Source organism: Scardinius erythrophthalmus, assembly GCF_964197995.2.
Source record: "Scardinius erythrophthalmus genome assembly, chromosome: 13".
Lineage (NCBI taxonomy): Eukaryota > Metazoa > Chordata > Actinopteri > Cypriniformes > Leuciscidae > Scardinius > Scardinius erythrophthalmus.
Window position 1 is genome coordinate 11899702 of NC_138233.1, and position 18148 is coordinate 11917849.

Consider the following 18148-nt stretch of genomic DNA (forward strand, 5'->3'; position numbering starts at 1 on the left):
AGATGTTCTTGTTCTTTGGATCATCTCAAATCAATAATGTATAATAATAATGTATTTATTATATTTATTTATTTATTTTGTATGTATGTATGTATGTATATATATATATATATATATATATATATATATATATATATATATATATATATATATATATATATATACACAAAATAAATAAATAAATATATATATATAGTTTGAGCCACTAGTAAATAATAAAAATAAGTAAATGCCTAATCATATATATATATATATATATATATATATATATATATATATATATATATATATATATATATATATATATACACACATTTTATTTATTATTATTATTATTATTATTATTATAGTAACACTTTACAGCAAGGTGCCATTAGTTAACATTGGTTAATGCATTAACTAACAATGATCAATACATTTGTGACAGTATTTATTAGTCATTGTTAATGTTAGTTAACAAAAATACAGTTGTTTATTGTTAGTTCATGTTAACTCAGGTCCATTACATAATATTAACTGATACAACTTTTGATTTTTATAATGTATTTGTAAATGCTGAAATTAACATCAACTTAGATTAATAAATGCTTTGGAAGAATTATTCACTGTTAGTTCATCTTAACTAATGCAGTTAATACCTAATGTTAACAAATGGAACCTTATTGCAAAGTGTTACCATTTTTATTTACTAGTGGTCTTGACTTCGGGGTCCCACTGGTTAGTTCTAGAATATTACAACCCATACCATTTTCCTAGACTCATGTCAGAATCATATACAGAGCCTCTTTTCTTTCTGCAGTACTCCAAGGATGTGTCGAAGAAGTTTGAAGGGATGAAGGTGGACCTACGTGGCATCATTCTTTTGGAGTCAGAGGGCAAACAGAACCTTATCAGCTTTACTGAAACTGGCATTAATGAGATTAACTTTGCTGCTTATTTGGAGGAGGTACATACATAAAAGCGCATACACGTTTTGATTGAAACTTTGCTCCACAAGCTTTGGTCATGTACAGTCTTAATCCTGTGGCTTCTCATGTGTTTCTGTTTATCTTCCAGGTTAATAAAGGAGTGACTCGCGTTGATCTAGCTGATTTCGCCAGTCAACTTGATACTCAAGCTGATCAGTTGGTAAGATATTTATTTTTGGTTCAAATAAAATGTAATCATTTTTGGTATTACATGAAATTCACTCTCATGGTTAGCACCAATGTGAATAACTAATATTCTATTCTGTTCTAATAATAACTGTTTCTTTCTTTTGCAGTCTAAAGGGACCTTGCAGACTTCATTAAAGGGACACGCTAACACAATAAGGCAGATCCACATCCAGCAAGTCATCCCGCTGGAGCAGTCCATGGTAATCTATTCTCTTTTGATTTTCTACCTCCTTATTCATGAATGGTTCTGCTGAATCAGTTCCATTCTGTTGGATTGATTGCAAATGAAAAGCATCTGAATAATGTTCATATTGCCGTTCGCACCTGTCTGATTTTCAATGATCTTTTTTAATTTTCCTTAACACATTCAACGTGATTTATGGCTTTGAAGAAATATGTGAAAGCAAGGGTAAGCCTGTATCTACCAGTAAAAGCTACATAACCTACAAGTTGTTTGCTCCTTTTGTTTTTTTCTGTGACGCCATCATGAAAAAACAAGCATCTTTTTAGAGTAACTTCATCATGTCTTTGTCCTATTGATTTTCTTCTTATCAGTTTTTTCAATATATACAGATTCATAAACTTGTCAAAAGGGTGAAGTGTGGAATTTCTGTCCCTCTAGTGGCATCAAACAGAATTGAAGAAAATAGTGATGTTTTCTAACATGTTGCTCAAACAATCCTTCCTGTTGTCTGCAGACCGTTGGTTAAAGCATTGTCGCTTTGCTTAAAAAAAAAAAAAGAAAAAAAAAAAAAAAAAAAACCAGACCAGTGTCACTGTTTTTACACATTCGGAGAAATCAACCCAGAAATGAATGGAATGAGAGAAAGCTTTTAACATTGAAACACTGAAAAATTCACTCTTCACCTTTGAAAAACAATGTTGGTATGCAATTTAGCTCCATTTCATATTTTGCCAATGCTGATATGATGAGAGTTGATAAACTAAGGTTACCTTTTCAAAATGCATTTTCAGGACTGGGACTTTTATTTTCTCATCCATACTAGATGTTTGACCGGTTAGATGTGATCTTATGTGAAATATAAAGCTCATCAATTGATGACCTTTCCCCCTGTATCCCAAATATGTCATTTAGTCCAACTGTTTTGTGTCACATCTCTTATTTATTGTGACATGATGTGCATGAAATGCATGTAATGCAACTGTCAGGGTGCATGACCCTCTGTCACCCTTCTGGTCCCCTTGAACTGTCATTTACAGTACTTTTTGCACCATTATAGATGAGATCATTTGGATATGATTCATACTTTCTATACCTCCATTATCTTCTTTATTAAAGAGCACGCTTAGTCAGAGCATCAGACTTCTGGAGAGGACGTCCTCAGACCTGCCTGTAAGTTGCTCATTTTAAAACTGCCACCTGTTTCAAAATATCATCTCAGATGCATTTCAGAACATGCTTTCTGATAATCTGTAAATGTGTTGTTTTTTAGATCAGAGTTAGGGATGTACTAGAAGCCGTTGATGCCACCCAGTTCCTCATTTCCCACAATGCAACATCTTTGATCAACCAGGTAATGTGAGCGTAAAAAATATAATACTATGTAAGAATGATTGGTGTATTGGTTGTATTGTACTGATTGTTAATATACGCTTAAACAGGAAACCGAGAAATACAAGCAGACTATCATTGGCTATTTCAAGCAGTATATGGACTGGATCAGAACGTCTGTGAGTATTTTGAACTATGCACCTGTAGTAGTATCAATGTTAGATTGGTGCGATCATTATTGTAGGGTTGAAACCCCTTTGTTTTGCTGTCTCATTGTAGCTGGCCTTGGAGGTCGCTACCTGTAAACCGCTCAGCAACATTGTGGACACGGCCGAGATCCTGGGCTGCAGTTTCCTGCTGGATTCAATGGTGAGAGGACCATCGCTACTGTAATGAAAATCATTGAACAAAATAGTGCAAAACATTTTCTCATCATTTATTCACCTTCATGTCAAGCCCCAATTTTCTGACTTCCATGAAATACAGAAGTGTTCTCCATACAATTGGATGGTGGTTTATACAGCCATAGCTTCAAAAAGTACAAAAACTACTCTTTCACTATAGGTGTGTCTCAAATTCTTGTCCACTATTCTATGTCATTTTGTAGTATAAATAGTGCGAGTAGTGCGTTCACACTGAAAATTCTAAAAAGAAAAAGTGCACTTTAAGTACCCAGATGATGCACTTGTTTAACCGAAAAAAACAAAGTGTGGGATGAGAAAACGCCTCAGGTTACAAATGTAACCATGGTTGCCTGAGAAGGGAACTAGGACGCAGTGAGAGTTCCCAATTATCAGTAATATGATCGGAACAATTTCAGGCCAGGGTTAATGTTTTAACCTAAATTGTTGTAACCTTATATACATCAATTTATAAATACTACAACCTAACCCTAAAACACACCCTAACCCATAACAGAAAACCCACTGCATTCTTACAACAACAAAAAAACTTAATTTACGTTTTTTTTATATATCATTTTATAAGATGAGGATGTCCCTACATAAAGCTTTTGTCCGATTTTTCTCACTTCTTCGTACAAATTTCAAGAACAAAGCCAGTGGGTTGTTTTTTAGCTGGTTTCTCTTTTATTTTTACTCATGTTGGTAGTCAATGCATCCTTTTGGCTACTCATTTGTATAAAGTTAAACTTTTATTGACATCTTGCATGGCTGGACACATAGCATCAGATCGCCCACTCTGATGGAACGTGAATGCCCCTTTATGTAGAAAGCTTCCCAAGCTGGAAATCTACTTTTCAGGAGAAATAAGCACACAGAGAGCATGTTGATCAAACATGTAATTTATGGTTAAGCAAAGTGCAGTTTTTGGGTGGCTTTAAGTAATCTTGTGTTTATTTGTTGCAGAACACGTTCTGGTTTGGACTGGGCTGCTCCGTGCTGTTTCTGCTCCCTAGCATTATCCTGTCCATCAAGCTTGCCAAGTTCTACCGCAGAATGGACACAGAGGATGTCTATGACGAGTAAGTATCCCAAATATAGCAAGTTTGTGGTTGCTATTTATTAGCCCACTGATTACAGTTCTTTAAACAAAATTATTATCTTTCGTATATTGGTTTTCTCTGCTAACGAAAACCCAAAGGGCAGTTGTTCAGTCAGACGAGAGGACCAGCACTAACTGTTGTATAATGAATAATATGCATTAATATATGAAAGTGCAAATGCCTCATTCTTTTCTTTTCATTTGCCTCAGAGTAGTTAGTAATTTCTTCCTCTCTCTCTCTCTCTCTCTCTCTCTCTCTCTCTCTCTCTCTCTGTGTTCTCTTTCTGTTACTTTTCTCTGTTCTTTCTAGTTCCTCTGTCTCTGGGACTTGGCATTTCACGTTATGATAACCATTCTTGCTATTTCCATCTTTCTTCATTCTTCGTCCTTCTGTCCAGCACTTTGCACTTTATATGAACTACCTGTATATATTGTTCAAACAGTGTTTGTTTTAGCATTTGTCGAGCATTCATACGTTTACAGTCGAAAATCATTGCGATTGACAAGTCACCAAGTGTCTTGACCAAAGACGTCCATTTTGACATCCATGTGATGCCACTACAGTGCATCTCTGTAACATTTTTGCTTGTCTTGTATCTTTTTAGCATTGAGACAATTCCCATGAAAACGTAAGCTGTTTTTCCCGCTTATATTTTGCTGTCCACTTTCCCGCTAAAACGACATCCCTTTCCTGTTTTGTACATAAAACTTTCTGCTTAATGGTGCTGGTTTAAGCTCTAAGTCTTGGAATGCCTTTTCGGGGAAGGGCGCTGTTTGTGTTGGTGTGTTATCTTTGAAGCTCCCTCGTTTAACATGAAGGGCTGGTAAAACAGAAACCTTAAGAGCAGACTTCAGAAGAATTGCTGAACATTTTACAAGATACGATTGCAATTTATACCGATTCATACTCTACTGCACAACCTTGCGTGTACGTTTTTCACGAGCGTTTTAAAATGAAGCTTGTTTATAGTCAGTCGCATGCCATTTCTCTCATGCCACATCATGTTTTGTTTGATTTTTTTTATCTATGTAATGTTTTTTTCAGTATGGAAATTGGTAATAATGGTTATTATAATGAACATTTAGAAGGTATCCAAAACCCTGTAATGGCAAGGTAATCAGAACCATATCCACGCTTAATAAATGGCATGCATTGGAGGTACAAATCGATTGAGGTTATAGTGAGGTGTCAGAGGTCTGATGCATGCGTGATTTGAAAGTGCCCTTTGCACAAACATGCACCTAGGAGTTGGATATTTCATTTTTCTCATTTTGACAGTGGTGTTTGCATGCTGGCTAACTCAATAGCAGTAATGTAGGATTTGTGTTTTGCATTTAATATTTGAATTTATATTAATACATGCATGACATTGCAGAATTTATTGATTGGCCGAATTTGAGTCTCTCACTAGGCTGCTATGGCTGTGCATGGTCTTTTTCTCTAACTCATCACTAATTGCATGTGTTTCAGCAACAAAACATGTAACAGAGGTCAGGACGGTGGGCTAGAATGACACAGAGCATAAACACATACATACCATTCAAACTTTTGAGGTCTGAGAGATTTTTTTCAATGTTTTTGAAAGATGTCTCGTGCTCAATAAGGCAGCGTGTGTTTGATTAAATTATGAAATAATAAAACAAAACTATTTTCTTTTTTAAATATATTTTAAAATGTTATTTATTCCTATGTTGGCAAAGCTGAATTTTCAGTCTTCAGTGACACATGATCCTATAGAAATCATTCTAATATGGTGATTTGCTGCTCAATAAACATTTTATGTGTGACATTCCAATCAAAAATCACTTAAAGCACCTTTAATTATTAGTACTAGTGCTGTATGTGTCATTTTGAAAGCCCCGTCCTGCTCTTCTACAAGAATGATGGGTTAAAATGGATGGAGAGATGATGGGGGTCATCTAAGGGCTGTGTGTGGATGTTAATACACTCTGACCTTGACAGTTTTTCCTTTTGTGCCTCAAGCATCCCTACCTATGACACTATGACTCGATTCCCACGGGCCTCTGCGCCCCCGCGCCATGCCGACTGGTGACTCTGAGGAGGATGCTCTGTTTTTTAACAACATAAAGGTACTGGGAGCTGCAGATAAGAGCAAATGGACTTGCTCTTCCTCTCTAACAAGCATGTTCATCTTCCTCCCGTTCAACTAATTACATTAATATGCATTTATTTGATTTGTTTCCTAACCTTTCACTCTTGATTATGTATCATCTAGTGAGCGTCATTTTCTGTCATTACACCAACAGCATGTTTCGTTTTTGCATTCTCTTTCCATCTTCAGAAGCATTCCGCCTGGATAACTGCTGACAGTTCTGCCAAGCTTCGTGTGAATTGTGTTTATTAGGGTCCATCACTAACCACTTGCCCGTATCATTGTGATCCGCCTATGTTTGACTTCAAACATTCCTGACGGCTCTGCAAACAGATAGATGCCAGCACTCACTGTGTGTTTTGTTTCTTTACTTTGGTCTAAAATCTCATCTCCCCTCTCACGTCTCATGTCCACCAGTTCATTCGTGTCACTCTTAGCAGTTTATCGTGCATTTGAAACTACGCAGCAGGTGTAATTCTGTAATATTTGTTTCTTTACTCTCACAGTGCTATTGGAAACTGGAATTGAACCTTTGTGGAATGTAAGTTGTTTAAATTGGCCTTGTTTTACATTAAACCAGTGCTTCTCAACCTTTTTGACTCCAAGGCCCCCCACTGTCCACAACAATATTCAAAGGCCCGCTTGATTTTTCCAGTTGTTTGTGATTAACTGGATAAGGATTAAGGATAAGGGTTTTAAAAATATTTTTACTCAGTTTCGACCTGATTAAATATTTTATGAAAAAATAGAAAAATGTATATTCTGTAAAAATGCGCACGGAATTATACCATTTTATTAAATTACATGACCAGGTCTGAAAATCACACTTTTACAAATAGGCTTCCTCATATAGCTAACAGGGAACATTCTCAGAACTTTAGCTAATGTTCTGGCAAGGTTATCTCAAATGTTCCTCTCAAACATTCTTCCAGTAACATTAATAGAACATTTGTTCAAAGTTATCTGGTCTATGTATCATAATAATATTCTTAAAACGTCAGCACCAAGATTTTCTTTATACATCATTCATGGAGCATTTTTTTCTGAAATGTTTTAGTTGGACATTCGTCTGAACATTTTTAAATGTTACTACTTGTTTCAGAATGTTTAAAGAACATTCAAAAGTAACATTACTTTAATGTTTGAAGAATGATAAAATGGAATGTTTCTTTAACATTCACTTAACCAAAAAAGAAATCATGTTCCCCCTCAGTAGAGATCACGTTTCGGTTTTACACGGGTCCACTGGTTGAGAACCACTGCACTAAACAGAATAAAAAGGCTTGTATAAAATCTACCAAAAATACTGCATGCATTGTACAAGACTGATGATTTTCTCTCGCTGTGAATTTCTTCTTTGCCACAGACTCTCTCTGTGAACAGCAGGCTCAGCTCAGACAGACGACATTAAGAAAAGGAAACTCATTTACTTGAAGCTGGGACCTGCTGTCCATGTGCCCATGACATCGATCAAGATGATTTTTTGAATCGAAATGTCCTTACTGTTGTTTTGATATTTTGCACCCTTATGATTCAACTCTTATGGACTGTCCCCTCAATGAGCTATTCTCTGATGTCACATCCTGTCAGTCAGAGAGGCTTCAAAGTATATGGCTGTTTTAACTACTACATGTGTCTTTGTTTACAGTCATAAATCACATGCGACGGGCATAACCATGCTGCGTTCTTTTTCTTTGTATAGAGCTTTTTAACATTGTGGAGAATTCAACATATTGAAGTCGGGACCACTGAGAGTCCGAAGGGATTTTTGTTGAAACAGAGCAAGCCAGCCACCCTTGAGCCACAAATATTACACGTAAACAATGTGTTTAGGTGTTTGAAAACATGCTAAGTGCTAACTAGTGCTAATACGGTACAGATAGATGTTGTCAAGCCATTTCAAGGGTGAATGCATTGTTGCCTTTTCAGATTTTTAGCTCGTGGTACATGTAAGCCATGCCACGTCGCAAGGTCTTCGATTAGTTTTACCTAGATTATTGAGACTGAGAACGCAAAACCACATTTGATACTGATCTCTGGTTAGCCATTTAAGATGTCTGTATGTGTTTATGCTCTCTTTTGTACTTGGAAATGTAAGATATGATTCATTTGGTTTTAGTAACATCACTAAAAGATCTTGGTAGCTTTATGTACTTTAGTTTCACGGTTATTAATGCTAATTTTGCTGACTGTACTAACAGTTGTTCTCCAACACATTGTTGGATTACTGTAAACTACTGCTTATTGCTTTTTGACACCAAATCTTGTTTCATTGTAGGTCTCAGGTCTTAGGGCTTTTTGTTTACTTGATGTAACCATATTTGTGGACATATGTTGATTATGTGAACTTATTGTCAGCTTTAAAGCGAGTGAATGTACCTCGGAGACATTTGCTGGTACGAGAGCAAGGGAAGACAACAGAGCCCCTTTACGACGACTTTTACAGAGCCTATTTAACGCTGTCATAGTCATTGACAATTACTCCACCAAATATTTCAGCTGTTTAATGTTAGAGACATTATGTCAGGTGCTACATATTGTTGCTCAGATCATTCACACATTGTGTATATGACAGTGTTATCAGGGCCTCAGGTAAAATGTTGTACTTGATTTATACCCAGAAAGGTCCCTTCACCTCACAGACTCACTGTTTTGCCATACCACACGTAGCATGCGCATACTTGGTGTTCAAGCTTGCTCGAAGATGTTTAGTTGTGGTGGGCCTGGTTGTCAGTGCCGTTGGTTTTCAAGTCCTTGTGGTTAGGCTGGCTAAAACTGTAAAATATTGTGAATAAAATTTCAGATGAAAATAACATTCTCTGGTGTTGTAAATTCCAAATTCAACCACATAGCATTCAAATTGAGTTAAAATAAGATTGGTTGCAAGAATAAAGGGAGAGGTTTTAAAATAAAAACAAGGGAAATACTCCTATTTGTAAACAGACTGTTTCTCAAGAGGTGAAGTTATACAAAGCCTAGAATGCAACCCTCTAAATGCAAGTAAATCACTCGCATATGCGAGTAAATTTCACACTGGGCGACTAAATAATGTCTATCATTAGCCATTGGATAATAAATTCTTAGATTTTACTCGCCAGTGTTTGTGTTAGATGCCATTAGTTTAGCATAGATATATTTTCAATCGCTGAACACTGACTGAGCGCTTGAGAGTTTCGCTCTTCGTCAAGCAATCTCTGATGTGTACCATAGAGTATAGACTGTAAAAAAAAATGGATGATGCCCTCACGCCCCTTCACTGTCTTCCATTGGTGAAAAGTCCTAATATGGCGCTGACATCTTGCGCGGATTTGGGACCTGCTTCAGCACAGTAGTGAGCAGGGAGTAGGCTAAAGCCGTGATATTAAGGTCCCGCCCTCACTCCCGCAGAAACGGTTAATAAAAAAAACACTGTGTGAAATAAACAGTTATGGACATGTAGAAATTAAAGTTGAAGCTCCAGTCTCCTCCCGAATATCCACAAAAAAGTCTGTTGGAGCCTCAGTGACTACTTCATTTAGAGAAGCTGTCAATCACAGCTGTCAATCATGATGTCACATTCCCGTTTATAGCATCAAATAACTAAATAAGACCAAGTTTATTTTAAAAAATGAACACTTAAACTTAAATCAGCGTGATAAAAACTATCTAAAATGATATGTGAAATTGGAATTTCAACTAGTAAGAAATCAATTGTTGATATCAACAATTGAATTTGAATGGCGGCCTATAGTGACATTTTACTAGTGATTAGTGAAAATACAATTACAGATATCAAGAATTATAGTTTTTACTAGTTGAAATTCAATTGTTGATATCAAGAATTATCATTTTAATTAGGGAAAATAGTATTACAGATATCTAAAATTGTATTTTTTACACCACCGTCTCTGGCATGGACACCAGCACGAGCACGGACACCATCGGTTCCGGAACGGACACCACCGTCTCCGGCATGGACACCACCGTCTCCGGCATGGACACCGGCATGAGCACAGACACCAACATCTCCGGCACAGACACCACCGTCTCCAGCACAGACACTAATGTCTCCGGCACGGACACCACCGTCTCCGGCATGGGCACCGGCACGAGCAAGGACACCACTGGTTCCGGAAAGGACACCAACCAACGTCTCCAGCATGGACACCACCGTCTCCGGAAAGGACACCACCGTCTCCGGCACGGACACCAAAGTATTGAATTTGAATGGCAGCCGATGGTGACATTTCACTAGTGAACAGGGGTTCAAGTGGGCCGGAAGGCTTCAAAAGTTTAGTGACAGAAACAGATCCCATTTTATCACATTTGAGCCAACTTGACTGGCATACGGTCTTGCAATGAAGTCCACTAAACTGTTATTTTTTAAGTACTCACATAACCCAAGAATAAGTTTTCTTGATGGAGAGCATGGACAGATTCCCAAAATCATAAACATAAACGAAAACACAATCACAAAACATGACTGGAAAACGAATATAGTTGTGGTGTATTGAGAATTACGCAACAAATGCGGAGAAAGTTCCAGAATTGGGTGTGTAAATGGCTGCTCTCTTTGTCACTTATTGTGTCTGAGCATTTTTCTCAATTGGTTACATATGTGTGCCTGCTTTTCATTGACATTTGCCAAGCAGCCATGCCAACAATACACACCCATGGCGAGAAGCCAACATGTGGGGCAACCAAAGCCTTTAAATAGTGGAGTCAGAAGTCTCTCCACCAATGTCAGCGACTCACAACATGTGGACAATCACAAGCACGCTCCTGCTGACATGCTGCCTCCAGGCAGCTCTCACTGAAACACAGGGTCGCGACAATGACAAACCAAGAGGCAGGAGGGACATTTGGGATGATGTGATTGAGTTTCTTACCAAAGGCACCAAAGATGAATGCTACTTGAGCGTGATACCACATGGGGATCTGACAAAGCTCCGCATCTCTTGCCAGGGCCAGGAGCGTTCGTACTGGTGCGAGTACCAGGGCAAGCCTGAGGTCTGCCGCTCTTACAACAAAAATCCCCAGCATTATTTCAGGCAGATCATGTGGGACCTCCGCAAGCTGCCGAATGCTTGCCAGGGCCAAAGTGTATTAAAGCCTCAGATGTGCAAGAGAGCATCCGACGAGGCCCAGATGGTCTTCGAAACTGCATCCTCAGCAGACGCCATGCCAAAGGACAGGCCCTACAGACCAACCCCTGTCAGAACCAAGCAGATGAGACCACAACAAAGACGACGAGAGCCCAACACTCAGAGGAAAGTTATTACACCTGAACCAACTGTGCCACAACCAACTGTGCCACAACCAACTACGCAGGTTCCCATGAGTGAGGCCAAGAAACTTGCTCAGGACTACTGCTGGCGCTCCTTTCATGGTGCGTGCTCCTGGGTCATTGGGTGGTTCAGAAATTAAGGACAAGGTAGGTCTTTTTTTTTATTACCAAAAACAATATGAGTTACTGTAAATCTGAAAACTGTCTCTAAAAAAATGTGTGTCCTCTCTACAGTCACTCACATTTCCGCAGACAACAAACCCCACTCAAGATGACTCTGAATGTCTAACGTGAAGGTTTCGGACTGACAGAGACAAATGAGACACCATTCTCTACAATATGTTCTTATATGTTTGCAAATGTACAGACTCTAATGCACAATGTATCAGAATAGACAGGATTACAAAGCTAGCAATGAATTTGGCTGTTGAGCATAACGCTGCCAACTGATGTTATACTGATGTTGTTTTCCAATCCATAAACTATATAATGAAGAACGCATCTTATGTGTACTGAATACTATATGTGTATTAATCCTTGCTATGTTATGTAGGGCCTATTTATGACTGCTGACCAAATATGGGTCAGCATTTCTGAAAATTGGAACCACAGGTCACTTCAGACTGTAATATATCAATGTGAAAACTCAATGTGTAATGTACATGGATATGTCTCTGTCTACTGCATTTTTATAGTGATGTAGGTCATACTCAAGTGTAGGCTATATGTTTTTGTAATACTCAAGTGTAGGCTATACATGTTTTTGTGTGTTCTGATTAAATTTGGGCTCTTTACCGTGGCTTTTTGTGTGGCAGTAATTTACATGAGCGTGACAGCAGATGGCGCTTTTGTGTATGAAAGGCTTCGTACCTGAGAAACAGGCAGGGATGGATTTATTTAACATACAAAATGTTACCATATTTTCCACCAAAATACTTTCTACAGTTATATTCTGTTGTTACCATAGTTTCAACCAAAATACTTTCTACAGTTATATGCTACGCTATATGTTTTAATATCACTGTTTAGAATAAAAAATGAGAGTAGCAGTGTTTGATTCGTTAGCGAATCGTTCGTTTGAGTCGGATCTTTTAATGAATCAGTTGAACCGGTTCACGGGTCTGAATGATTCTTTGACGAATGGGACTGAATCGGTCAAAGTAGGTCTCGTAATAAATGTTGTAAATGTGCCTACAATGGTTTTAATGGGAGGAGGGTTAGGAGTCAATTGCACGCGCAGGTACGGCGCGCGCATTAGCGAATGGTGATCACAAGCTCCTCATTTAATAGCTCTCCAATATGATAGTTGTTAATATGAAGAAAAAGATTAGGGACTTTGACACATCTCGGAATAGTGAACTTTTTCACACACACATACACACACACACATACACCCCTTAGCACCCCCAAGAAAAAAAATCCTGGATCCGTATGGAGGTAGATTTGTGTCTTTATTATTCAATCAAAAAAAAGGTTGCTTCAATCAAAAAATATATTTTCAATCAAAAAAACCCGTTTCAATCAAAGAAAAAAAGTGTTTGAATGCAAAAATATATTTGAGACTCAAAAAAATGCATTTGAACACTATTTTTTTTTGCTTGAAAATGTTTTTTTTGATAGAAGTGAAGGTTTTTTTGTTTGAAGCAACTTTTTTGATTGAAGTATTGTTGTTTTGTGTTTGGGCCATATTATGGGTAGGACATTTGTGTCTTTATAATTCAATCAAAAAAGAAGTTGCTTCAAACAAACAAAACATATTTTCAATAAAAAAATCACTTCAATCAAAAAATAAACCTTTTCAATCATAGAAAAAATGTTTTTGAATGCAAAAAAATATTTGAGATTCAAAAAATTGCACTTGAACACTTTTTTTTTGATTGAAAATGTTTTCTTTGATTGAAGTAATCTTTTTTGTGTTTGGACCATGTTATGGGTAGGACATTTGTGTCTTAATTATTCAATCCCAAAAAAGTTGCTTCAATCAAAAAAAAAACATTTTCAATCAAAAAAAAATAATTTCAATCAAAGAAAAAACTGTTTAAATGCAAAAAAAAAAAATCATTTGAAGTGTTTTTTTTTTATTGAACTTTCTTTTTTTTTGAATGAAGTGAAAAAAGTTTTGAAGTCGTTTTTTTTTTAAATCATTTTGACACAAACGTACCGCAGTGGGGGCGGGTGCTTCCCCATTGGTCAGACATGCTTGAGTGACAAGTGTCTACACCAACGACGTCTTTCTGACAAGCAAGTCATGGTCGCCACTCGCCAGCGAGCCAGGAAGCAGTGGTGGAGTTGTTGGTAAGTAGATAAAACCGTATTAAAATGATTGGTGTCACGTTATTAGCCTACTCTGTTTGATATTTCGATTAAACATACAGCTTGCTAACTTAGCTCACGTTGACTAATTTGTGTGATGGTGTTAGATATCTGACGCCTCATATTGTCAGGCAGGCTAGCAGGGTGCGCTAACGGCTAATTGAATTGTTTATTTCACTTAAGTAACGTTACAGAGGCTTGCTATGTGCTAGTGCTATATTGTGTTATAATACGTAACGTCATTAGTGGTCAAACAACAGTCCACAGGCCAACTGTTGCCCACAGCGCTGCCTGTTTAGCAGCAACAGGTCATGCAGAGCCTGAGTCTATCTTCTCACACAGCCCACAGGATTACAGCTATTTGACCGTCCCGCTCTCTCTCTCGCTCACGGGTAGTGGTCTCCCCACCATCACAGTCAAATGCTCGCAGACACAGAGGCAGATGCTGTTATTTTGAGAGCGGGGCTTACATATGCCGTCCCGTACGGAAAATAATGTTGCATACCACCGGTAACATGAATATATATTCCGTTGCTCGGTGCGCAAACTAGCTGTGTCAGGCATTATTTATAAGTAGCCTAATGTCCTGCACAACTCCACATGGAAAACTGGCAGTTCAATGAAGTGATGCTTATTGTCTGACATAGTGTACAAGTAGTTACTAGCTTAAAGTATTGTGCCAATAATGATCCTTCTGGTAAATTTGGCATTCAGTTGAGACACAAAAGCTCTTAGTTTAATGAAAATCTTTGGAAAAGAAGACAAGATGGTTTGTTTAATTAGTATTCATTTATTTAGATTTCTAATATCATATAGTATTGTCCTGTCAACCCATTACAAGTCTTGCCTTATTCAGTGTTGATTTATTGACATGTTTATGTAAGATGTTTTATTAGAAGGTGTGTGAGTGAAAGTTGTCTGAAGTTGTATTTTTCTATTTTATTGCAATGCTGATTGATAATGTAGGACTCTGGTCCTGGCTTGGCCTAAGTTTTGGTGTCTCTAGGTGCTGTGCTCTGTAGGCATGACACATTAATTTCTTTATGTGATACTTTATTTTTTGCATCAAATTATTTGAAGTATTGATAAGCAGTATTGATATCGATACAGGTATTGCTGCACTCTCAATTATAACTGCTCAATAGTGTCGTATGGTTACTTTTATTATACAAGCCATCAATTTTGATGGCTTGTTAGTGTAACCGTTAAGCATAATGGCATTAATGCTATATATAGCGTACATTTAGCCAGATATTTTTTTTTTTTTTTTTTTTTAAAGTAGCTAACTAGCTAAAGCCTTAAGTAGCTGAAATTAAGTTGTCTCATGTCTCTGTCTGCAGCAACACACACACACACACACACACACACACACACACAGACAACGATAGCTACCTACATTAACTGCAACATCTTTCCAGGCAGCAGATGGACTAATTGTTTTTCCTGTTGATCAGACAACTTTCACTCACACACCTTCTAATAAAACATCTTACATAAACATGTCAATAAATCAACACTGAATAAGGCAAGACTTGTAATGGGTTGACAGGACAATACTATATGATATTAGAAATATAAATAAATGAATACTAATTAAACAAACCATCTTGTCTTCTTTTCCAAGGATTTTCATTAAACTAAGAGCTTTTGTGTCTCAACTGAATGCCAAATTTACCAGAAGGATCATTATTGGCACAATACTTTAAGCTAGTAACTACTTGTACACTATGTCAGACAATAAGCATCACTTCATTGAACTGCCAGTTTTCCATGTGGAGTTGTGCAGGACATTAGGCTACTTATAAATAATGCCTGACACAGCTAGTTTGCGCACCGAGCAACGGAATATATATTCATGTTACCGGTGGTATGCAACATTATTTTCCGTACGGGACGGCATATGTAAGCCCCGCTCTCAAAATAACAGCATCTGCCTCTGTGTCTGCGAGCATTTGACTGTGATGGTGGGGAGACCACTACCCGTGAGCGAGAGAGAGAGCGGGACGGTCAAATAGCTGTAATCCTGTGGGCTGTGTGAGAAGATAGACTCAGGCTCTGCATGACCTGTTGCTGCTAAACAGGCAGCGCTGTGGGCAACAGTTGGCCTGTGGACTGTTGTTTGACCACTAATGACGTTACGTATTATAACACAATATAGCACAAGCACATAGCAAGCCTCTGTAACGTTACTTAAGTGAAATAAACAATTCAATTAGCCGTTAGCGCACCCTGCTAGCCTGCCTGACAATATGAGGCGTCAGATATCTAACACCATCACACAAATTAGTCAACGTGAGCTAAGTTAGCAAGCTGTATGTTTAATCGAAATATCAAACAGAGTAGGCTAATAACGTGACACCAATCATTTTAATACGGTTTTATCTACTTACCAACAACTCCACCACTGCTTCCTGGCTCGCTGGCGAGTGGCGACCATGACTTGCTTGTCAGAAAGACGTCGTTGGTGTAGACACTTGTCACTCAAACATGTCTGACCAATGGGGAAGCACCCGCCCCCACTGCGGTACGTTTGTGTCAAAATGATTTTAAAAAAAAACGACTTCAAAACTTTTTTCACTTCATTCAAAAAAAAAGAAAGTTCAATAAAAAAAAAACACTTCAAATGATTTTTTTTTTTTTTGCATTTAAACAGTTTTTTCTTTGATTGAAATTATTTTTTTTTTTATTGAAAATGTTTTTTTTTGATTGAAGCAACTTTTTTGGGATTGAATAATTAAGACACAAATGTCCTACCCATAACATGGTCCAAACACAAAAAAGATTACTTCAATCAAAGAAAACATTTTCAATCAAAAAAAAAAGTGTTCAAGTGCAATTTTTTGAGTCTCAAATATTTTTTTGCATTCAAAAACATTTTTTCTATGATTGAAAAGGTTTATTTTTTGATTGAAGTGATTTTTTTATTGAAAATATGTTTTGTTTGTTTGAAGCAACTTCTTTTTTGATTGAATTATAAAGACACAAATGTCCTACCCATAATATGGCCCAAACACAAAACAACAATACTTCAATCAAAAAAGTTGCTTCAAACAAAAAAACCTTCACTTCTATCAAAAAAAAACATTTTCAAGCAAAAAAAAATAGTGTTCAAATGCATTTTTTTGAGTCTCAAATATATTTTTGCATTCAAACACTTTTTTTCTTTGATTGAAACGGTTTTTTTTGATTGAAAATATATTTTTTGATTGAAGCAACCTTTTTTTTGATTGAATAATAAAGACACAAATCTACCTCCATAGATCCGCTACTGGACTTATCAATGCTACAGCTTGCCAAATTAATATCTTCCAGAACAAGACTCGAGGCAAGAATATGGAGTGAAGAGGGAGGTGCGTGCGCGAGATGCTCTATAAATACCACACAAAGAAACTGCAGGTGCTAAACATTTCGCTGCTCTCGTGCATTATTATACCAAATGAGTTCATCTATTTTCTATAAAGTCATCTGCGACCACAAATGCCACGTACGGTTTTCGTTTAAGTTTTTTTAAACAAATTCCTATGAGGACATGATGCGCGTGACAGACATTGCTCTCGTTCTGAGTTTCGCCTGTATCTTGCAACAATTCGTACAGGTGAACAGCCTGAGAGATAGAGGGAGGAGAGCACAGACAGATGGGAAGGGGAGGGGAAGAGGTCAACGGAATGAAAATGGCCTAAAAGGGAGATTCTCACTGAAGGATGGAGCGCGGTGCTCGTGGCTCGCTGCGCGCGAGCGTGATGCGTTTGTATTGGGAGTCACCTGCAAAAAGGGGGCAAAGAGTTTCGGCTGCGAATATGTAGCAGAGCCCACCGCATGTCAGCAATACGCATCTAATGCCATAGCCTACTGGAAACAGATCGGCCGCTCGCTGAAAAAGCAGAAGAGATTGTGTCGCGACTCTACGGCGATGGTTAAAGCCGGTATGTGCAGGAGCGCGCCCGCGGACGCGCACTTCAGACTGAAGGACACGCGTCCCTCTGCCATGGTCCCGTTACCGTCGCCCGCGGGGAACAATCACTGTCCTGACCGGATCGAGAGACTGAAAGTGGCCGAGGAATACTGCAGCAGCTCCTGGTCTTCACTATGCACATTTCTCTTCTTGATGCTTGAGAATGATGAATGCTCATGATTGACTGAAAAAACTTTTTTATATTCCATTGATATAGCCTATAGATTCTAAATGTACATTTATGTAAAGGTTTTTGAAATCAGTTCTTCTATCAAACGTTTTGTCTTACTATAGGGAATAAAAATATGACATTTTCTGATAGTTTTCATT

At 37.6% G+C, this 18148-nt stretch overlaps 3 protein-coding genes across 8 annotated transcripts in view; all 3 read left to right on the forward strand.

Annotated features, from left to right (window-relative positions):
* The window catches only part of prom1a (prominin 1a), a 68888-nt gene extending 59794 nt beyond the window's left edge, over window positions 1–9094 (forward strand). For 3 of the 6 annotated variants that reach the window (XM_081383051.1, XM_081383049.1, XM_081383053.1), the window contains 12 exons: window positions 800–946; window positions 1057–1128; window positions 1265–1357; window positions 2458–2511; window positions 2612–2692; window positions 2781–2849; window positions 2950–3039; window positions 4038–4153; window positions 4779–4802; window positions 6158–6264; window positions 6794–6828; window positions 7654–9093. In XM_081383051.1, coding sequence (XP_081239177.1) covers window positions 800–946; window positions 1057–1128; window positions 1265–1357; window positions 2458–2511; window positions 2612–2692; window positions 2781–2849; window positions 2950–3039; window positions 4038–4153; window positions 4779–4802; window positions 6158–6227 — 816 coding nt within the window. In that variant the 3' untranslated portion in view covers window positions 6228–6264; window positions 6794–6828; window positions 7654–9093. Of the gene's footprint in view, window positions 1–799; window positions 947–1056; window positions 1129–1264; window positions 1358–2457; window positions 2512–2611; window positions 2693–2780; window positions 2850–2949; window positions 3040–4037; window positions 4154–4778; window positions 4803–6157; window positions 6265–6793; window positions 6829–7653 lie in introns of all 6 variants that reach the window. The other 3 variants (XM_081383052.1, XM_081383050.1, XM_081383054.1) reach the window with 2 other exon arrangements.
* A 1928-nt stretch (window positions 9095–11022) lies between these two features.
* fgfbp2a (fibroblast growth factor binding protein 2a) lies at window positions 11023–12342 on the forward strand. The gene is made up of 2 exons (XM_081381880.1): window positions 11023–11700; window positions 11788–12342. The coding sequence occupies exon 1, from the start codon at window positions 11025–11027 to the stop codon at window positions 11691–11693; it is 669 nt and encodes a 222-aa protein (XP_081238006.1). The 5' UTR covers window positions 11023–11024; the 3' UTR covers window positions 11694–11700; window positions 11788–12342.
* A 5053-nt stretch (window positions 12343–17395) lies between these two features.
* On the forward strand, window positions 17396–17998 carry fgfbp1a (fibroblast growth factor binding protein 1a; the record flags this gene model as incomplete). Its single annotated transcript, XM_081382345.1, has 1 exon — window positions 17396–17998. The coding sequence occupies one exon, from the start codon at window positions 17396–17398 to the stop codon at window positions 17996–17998; it is 603 nt and encodes a 200-aa protein (XP_081238471.1).
* Between the last annotated feature and the right edge of the window lie 150 nt (window positions 17999–18148).